Source organism: Neovison vison, chromosome 1, assembly GCF_020171115.1.
Source record: "Neovison vison isolate M4711 chromosome 1, ASM_NN_V1, whole genome shotgun sequence".
NCBI lineage: Eukaryota > Metazoa > Chordata > Mammalia > Carnivora > Mustelidae > Neogale > Neogale vison.
The window spans coordinates 182,449,840-182,456,986 of NC_058091.1; the positions used below are offsets into that span (position 1 = coordinate 182,449,840).

At 41.5% G+C, this 7,147-nt stretch overlaps 1 protein-coding gene across 1 annotated transcript in view; it reads right to left on the bottom strand.

Annotated features, from left to right (window-relative positions):
* The window catches only part of DCP2 (decapping mRNA 2), a 52,223-nt gene extending 46,672 nt beyond the window's left edge, over positions 1 to 5,551 (bottom strand). Inside the window, exon 1 of the mRNA XM_044264146.1 lies at positions 5,364 to 5,551. Coding sequence (XP_044120081.1) covers positions 5,364 to 5,416 — 53 coding nt within the window. The 5' untranslated portion in view covers positions 5,417 to 5,551. The remainder of the gene's footprint in view (positions 1 to 5,363) is intronic.
* Positions 5,552 to 7,147: the final 1,596 nt, after the last annotated feature.

The following is a 7,147-nucleotide window of genomic DNA, read 5'->3' on the forward strand; positions in this document are numbered from 1 at the left end:
TAAAATAGTGATACAACTATTGGAAGTAGGACAAAGGCATCAGTAGGCTTTTGATAAACTAAACCCTCACCTAGTATCAACCTAGGTTAACTAAATTCTCAATCCAACATCCGAAGTTGATAAAACAGGAAACTGGTCCAAATATATGTTAAAATACTAAATTATCTACCAGAAGAATTCAACACAAACCGGATAAAAGTCTGGAGAGCAGAACTGAGATAAAAAGGGGTAGGACAGGAGACTGTTGCTTTTCTAACTTCACCCATACTCTTAGGGTTTTTGTTGTTTTTTTTTTTTAACCTTACACATGAATACATCTTTTTAAAACTAAAAGCTGACTTCTTGGGGAGCCTGGGTGGCCAGCCTGGTTAAGCATCTGTCTTTGGCTCAAGTCAGGATTTCAGGGTCCTGGGCTGGAGCCCTGCATCGCACTGGGCTTGGGCTCCCTGCTCAGCAGGAACCTCTTCTTCCACTGCCTGCCACTCCCCCTGCTTCTGCAAGCTCACGCTTATTTATCTGTCAAATAAATAAATAAAATCTTAAAAAAGAAAAACTGACTTCTTTAAAACATTTTGTAAGAAAAAGGAGAGCTCCTGGGTGGCTCACTCTGCTAAGTGACAATGGACTCTTTTTTAAAAGATTTTATTAATTTATTTGACAGAGGAAGAGAGCGAGAGAGCACACGCAGTGGGGGAGCAATAAAGGGAGAGGGGTAAAAGCAGGCTCAGCAGGGAGCCAGACTGGGGCCTCCATCCCAAGACCCTGGGATCATGACCCAAGCTAAAGGCAAATGCTTAACTATCTGAGCCACCCAGGCAAGAGACCCTTGATTTCAACTCAGGTCACGATCTCAACATCCTTAGATGAACCCCTGCCATCAGGCTGGTTGTGGAGATTGCTTAAAATTCTCTGGCACCTGGGTGCCTCAGTTGGTTAAGCCTCTTTCAGCTGGGGTCATGATTTTAGGGTCCTGGGATGAAACCCATCATCAGGCTCCCTACTCACCCAGAAGCCTGCTTCTCCCTCTCCCTCTGCTGCTCTCCCTGTCAAATATGTAAATAAAATATTAAAAAAAAAAGATTCCATCTCCCTCTCCCTCACCCATGCCCCTCAGCGCTGTAAGCATGCACTCGCTCTCAAAAAAAAAGAAAAAAGAAATTTTAATAAATGAAAATTACACTTTGATGCTTTCATTCTATGAATGTTTTTTATCTGTTTTAAAGATGTAAGTGTGCAGGGATGCCTGGCTGACTAAGCTGGAGGAGCACTCAACTAAATCTCCGGGTCATGAGTTCAAGCCCCGCATCGCGTGTAAGATTACTTAAAAAAAATTTAAAAAAAGAAGTGTATACACATAGTATATATGAAATAAAATACTTTTCTCCATAATTTGTTATAGGAAAAATTTCTCCACCTCACAAAATGTCATCTTTTCAATTTTCCTATAGATGGAACATTAATAGAACTACAATTAGTACATTAATGATGGAAAACTGAACACTAAAATGGCAACCTGAAGATGAGCAAGAATTATTTGATTAGCTTACACATCACCAAAATAGCAGCAACATTGGTTGCCAGAACATACCAGGAGAGTGGCTTCACCATTTAATTCTTTTTTTTTTTTTTTTAAAGATTTTATTTATTTATTTGACAGAGAGAGATCACAAGCAGGCTGAGAGGCAGGCAGAGAGAGAGGAGGAGGCAGGCTCCCTGCTGAGCAGAGAGCCCGATGCGGGCCTCAATCCCAGGACCCTGAGATCATGACCTGAGCCGAAGGCAGCGGCTTAACCCACTGAGCCACCCAGGCGCCCTCACCATTTAATTCTTAAAGGGGTTTTTTAAAAACTCCAAGCATTTCTTTAAAAGTGAAACAAGCTGTAGTTTTCAATTTTTACTTTAAAAACGTGTTTTTCAAGAATTTAATAAGCTAATTTAAATGGTACTGAAAAATTCTTTGACTTTTAATGTCAAAATCATGGTGCAACAGAGGCAAGTATCACCATAAAATGGGGCAAACTGACTTTTTACATACAAGTTTACTAGAATGCTCACTAGAACATTTCAGACGACCGTTTTTCCTTCCTCTCTAATTTCATTGTACCCAGAAATAACTAGTGTTTTTCAGTTTGGTGTATATACTCTCAGACATTCCTTGTGCATACACACACACACACATATACACAAAACACTTAAAAATTGGTTTTAACAAAAGGCATCAAATGACTATGTATTATGTTCAATAGTATACTATATACATCATTTCAAGACACAAATATTTTCTTTCCGTTTACTGTTTGCTAATTGCCTTAGGAACGCCCAATGGCTGTACAGTGTCCCAGTAAATGAAATATTGCATATGAAACCATCTGCAAAATAACATTCCATGTCTTAGGTTATAAGCAGGCTATAAAGTCACTTCTTGAGAATGCAAGTCTTCTCTAATTTTTCACATGAAAATCATTCTCAATTTTACATTTCTCCAAATGTATTACTATCTGATCAATGACTGAAGTAGACAGGATTAGCTGGAATATGTAAATTTATCAGAAATCGAGAACACAAAACAAAAAACTTCTTACATATACTAATAATAAACAATAGAATCAGGGAATACATAAAAACAAGAGTCAAAACCAAACACATAAATCGAGAGGTACTTAAAAGAGAAAAATTAAACCTTTTCCATGTAAGCTTTATTTTATACAAATTAAACACAAATTCCTAGTAAATTTATTTCTTAAAAAAAAACCCACAATTATAACAGCCTGAATTATTTACATTAAAATTCTTTAAATCAGGGCGCCTGGGTGGCTCAGTGGGTTAAGCCGCTGCCTTTGGCTCAGGTCATGTTCTCGGGGTCCTGGGATCGAGTCCCACATGGGGCTCTCTGCTCAGCAGGGAGCCTGCTTCCTCCTCTCTGCCTGCCTCTCTGCCTGCTTGTGATCTCTCTCTGTCAAATAAATAAATAAAATCTTTAAAAAAAAATTCTTTAAATTAACCATCAAAAATATTATAAATATGAACTTTAAAATGGAAGGATTTTTAAAATTTGAAGTTTTAAGAAATGGTTATTTGGTTTATTAGTCAAGTAGACAGCCCTAATTTTTAAACATATAATCCTTATTTATGTAGCCAAAACACAGTAATTACAAAAATGTTACTCTCGGCACCCCTGGGGCAAATAATACATTATATGTTAATTTTTTTTAAATGTTACTATTGTTTCTTTTTTTTTTTTTAAAGATTTTACTTATTTATTTGACAGAGAGAGATCACAAGTAGGCAGAAAGGCAGGCAGAGAGAGAGAGAGGAGGAAGCAGGCTCCCTGCTGAGCAGAGAGCCCGATGCGGGGACTCGATCCCCGACGTAAGATCATGACCTGAGCCGAAGGCAGCGGCTTAACCCACTGAGCCACCCAGGTGCCCCGTTACTATTGTTTCTTAAAGGAAAAAAAAAAAAATGCTACCCTATTCCAAAAGACTTATATAAAATTGCTTAAATAAACTTACTAGAAAACCAAGAACCTGTAACACTAAACATGTTTAACATATTGTTTACAAAATACAACAATTTTGTGAGTAAACAGGTTCCACATTAAATCAATCACCTTCATAATGGTTAACAGGACTTCTTTCAATGATGTAATCCTCTGTAAATCCAAATAAACCCGTACTAGTAGGAAGATTATTTTAGATGCCTGTAAAAAGTGTGAGATTACCCATCTTTTTACTAACCTATATCCCTACTAATCCATACATAATTACTGTCCACCTTTTAAAAATCACATACTCATCTTTACTTTTTTTTCCTAACTATAAAATACACATCTTTTTAAAAAAAGTCTTGAAAATATCAGTAAAAAAATAAAAATCGTCATCTCACTTCTTGTATATGTTCATTCAGTTATTCATCCACACAGATAAGTATACATTAAATCTCTTTTCTTATGAAATTGGGATCATAGAAAATAAGTGCATTTTGTGTTTGTTTGAATCAATCATATTTCAAAAATTATAATCACAGCATCACCAAAGAAGTACAGCAACACTAATTCTTTTTAGATCAAAAATCAGTCTTTTTAGTTATCTACACGTACTTTTTGCGAGGTTTAAAATGTTAGACTTGACTTTCTGTCACGTCTACCTGGCGCAGGAGAAAAAGCACAGACACTGTAGGAGAAAGGGCTTAGGTTTCAAATCTTGATTTTCTGAATTACAAGAAATGTGACCTTGTGTAAATTACAAACCGATCCTATCAGATGAAAATGAAAATAACTGCACCAAATAGGCGCTGTTTCAAGGTTTAAATATGATACACGTTCAGGGAGCACTCAATACCTAGCACACAACAGTAAGTACCTCCACAAGTATTAGTTCTTTCCTTCCCATTAAAAAAATAAAAACAACAAAGGCGTGAAGGCGACACCACTATTAAAAGTCAGACTTCTGAACATAAACACAGTAATTAATTGTACTTGAAAGGTGCTATTTTATCAGAGCCTTTTACTCATTTGTAATTTATTTCACAATCCAACTAGCCGGCCACAACACAGGGTATTACTGCACCAAAAATTTTATTTCGGAACAAGAAAATATTTTCCTTAAGTTCGGCTATCTGAAATCATCGCTAACAAGAGGGCAGAAAGCAAAAAATTTCTCTTCTAAAAGTATACCATGAGTTAAAGCCCTGCGGTTGAGAATTTCCTGTAAGGAAAATTAAAGAATAGGGGGAAAAAAGAGCAACTGTCTATCCCCCACCCCCCCTCCAATGATAAGTTTGGGAATGAACAAGACAGTAATTCCTTATAGCAATTGAGAAAATGCCACGGACGCGTGAGAACGCACCGGCGAAAGGTTAAGTTTGAAAACGCTTCCCTGCTTAGATCCGGGGGCGTGGGACTACTAAGACTCAAAACCCTGGGATCTGGGACAGAACTGAGGCCAGAGACCGAGGGAGGAGGGGGGAAACGGTCTATAAAAAAGTCAGAGGCAGAAAAAAAAAAAAAAACAATGGGAGGGGGAGGGGGCAGCCGAAAAAAAAAACAAAAACGCTCCAGACCCTGGCTTTGGCGCAGCGGCATCACTTGAAGGAAAACAAGAGTTGGGGAACTAAGAAAATGAGGAAATTCCGGGGCCCCGCGAAGAAGGACGGAGGGGCCCCGAGAAACCCGGAGGCTGCGGCGGAGAGAGAGGGGTAGTATCGTCCGAGAGAGAAGGGTCGAGCAGGGAAAGCGAGCAGCAGCGGGACCGGAAAGGGAGGATAAGGATGGGGGCGGGGGGGAAACGCGGAGGCCTCCGTGGTCAGCCAATGTGAGAGAAAACGAGGAGGGGACGAAGGGGGCAGGGACAGCGCCGCGGTACCTGCAGAGATCGTCCAGGACGCTGCCGGGAATCTCCACCCGTTTGGTCTCCATGATGAGGACCCACAGCAGGAGCAGTGCATCCCGGCTCCGCGCGGCCGGGGACCAGGGGTACGGCACGGAGACTCCGGCTCGCCGGATAGGGGGCAGCGGCGGCAGCAGCGGCGGCTCCAGCGAAGACCAGAGGGGGAAGGGGCGGGACCCACTCACTTCCGTCCCGCTCCCTCAGCCCCGGACCCCGAGGCTGGGCCAGAGCGCGGGGAGGAGCCCCGGGAGTCACGCCCCTACTCTGCTTGAAAGGTCCAATAGGAAGCTGGAGAATCGGGAGGCCGAGCACGCTAAGCCAATGAAATGTTTGTTTATTGGTCTGTCATCTCCAATCCGTCTTCAAGCGGCTCAGTTGCTCCTCAGAAAACCAACTTCCCGCCGCCTTTGATTGAACCCTAGTGTGGTCACGCGCATGCGCGCCACGCCTCCTTTGCACTACTAGGAAGTCCAGAGGACTCAGGTTTTCCTGGTAGACCGGGAGACCAAGCTCGTAGGGGTTAGCGTGGTCTGAGCGTCTTCTCGGTAAGTGCGGAGGCGCTCGTACTTCTCTGCAGGGCAGACCCCCAGAGGAGGTCCTGCACAAGCGTGCATTTACAGTTCCTGTCACCAAGTATCCTGCACAAACATTCATTGTCTACTCCATCCCCTCCAGGCCAAAGGCTGTACATTCTTTAACTACAAACACCTGAAGGGAGCCGCCTTTTTGTTTGCGACTTAACCTCTGCCTTTCCTCAGGCGACCCAGACAAAACTTTATCCCAATATCTGACACCTAGTAAGAAAATACTGATTGAACTCGAACTCAGGAATTTGCATTCTACCTCCCACACACACCACTCCAACCTACTGGTCCTAGCTGATTCCTCATCTTAATGGAGCCCAGTCCATTTAGGATCTTGCAGAAAAATCTAGATCCATCCGTTCTTTAACCGCCTTTTACAGCAGGTCCACAGGAACCTCCCCCCACACCCTCAGCCACAACTTCAGTTCATTCTACCATTTAATCTCTCATCTTTTTCTTAATTTCTGTCCAAATGTCCTTTGTCTTTACATCAGGTGCTCATTATATTTTCTCCTCATTACTACAAGAACTGCCTAAGCAGGACCTCTACTTCCATTCTTGGCTTGTACAACTGTCCAAGTTTTATTTTCTTTTGTTCAGATATGAATAGGTTGCAGTCTTTTAACTTTTGATAGCTCCCCTATATCAGCTTCTGATGTATACGCAAGCCCAAACGTGATGGAAGAGCCCTTTTACTATCTATTTTACTCTCCTGTTTTCCATCTTTGTTTTGGGGTTTTTTTTTAGATTTTTTAAAAAGTTTATTTGACAGAGAGAGAGAAATCACAAGTAGGCAGAAGTAGGCAGAGAGGGAGAAGCAGGCTCTCTGAGGAGAAGAGAGCCTGATGCGGGGCTCGATCCGAGGACCCTGGGATCATGACCTGAGCCAAAGGCAGAGGCTTAACCCAATGAGCCACCCAGGCACCCCTCCATCTGGGTTTTTGTTGTTGTTGTTGTTCTGTTTTTGCACTTTATTGGAGAACACAAATTTTTCTTCCAGCCATCTATACTGTTTTTACTCTTCTGGAGCTTTCTTTTGTCTTTCAAATGTCTCTTCGTTACTGTGTCATAGACTTGCTTCATAGATTTCTTATCCCTATGAAGATATTAACAAAACATTTTTAGGGTCACCTGGATGACTCAGTTGGCTAAGTGACTGACTCTTGATTTCGGCTT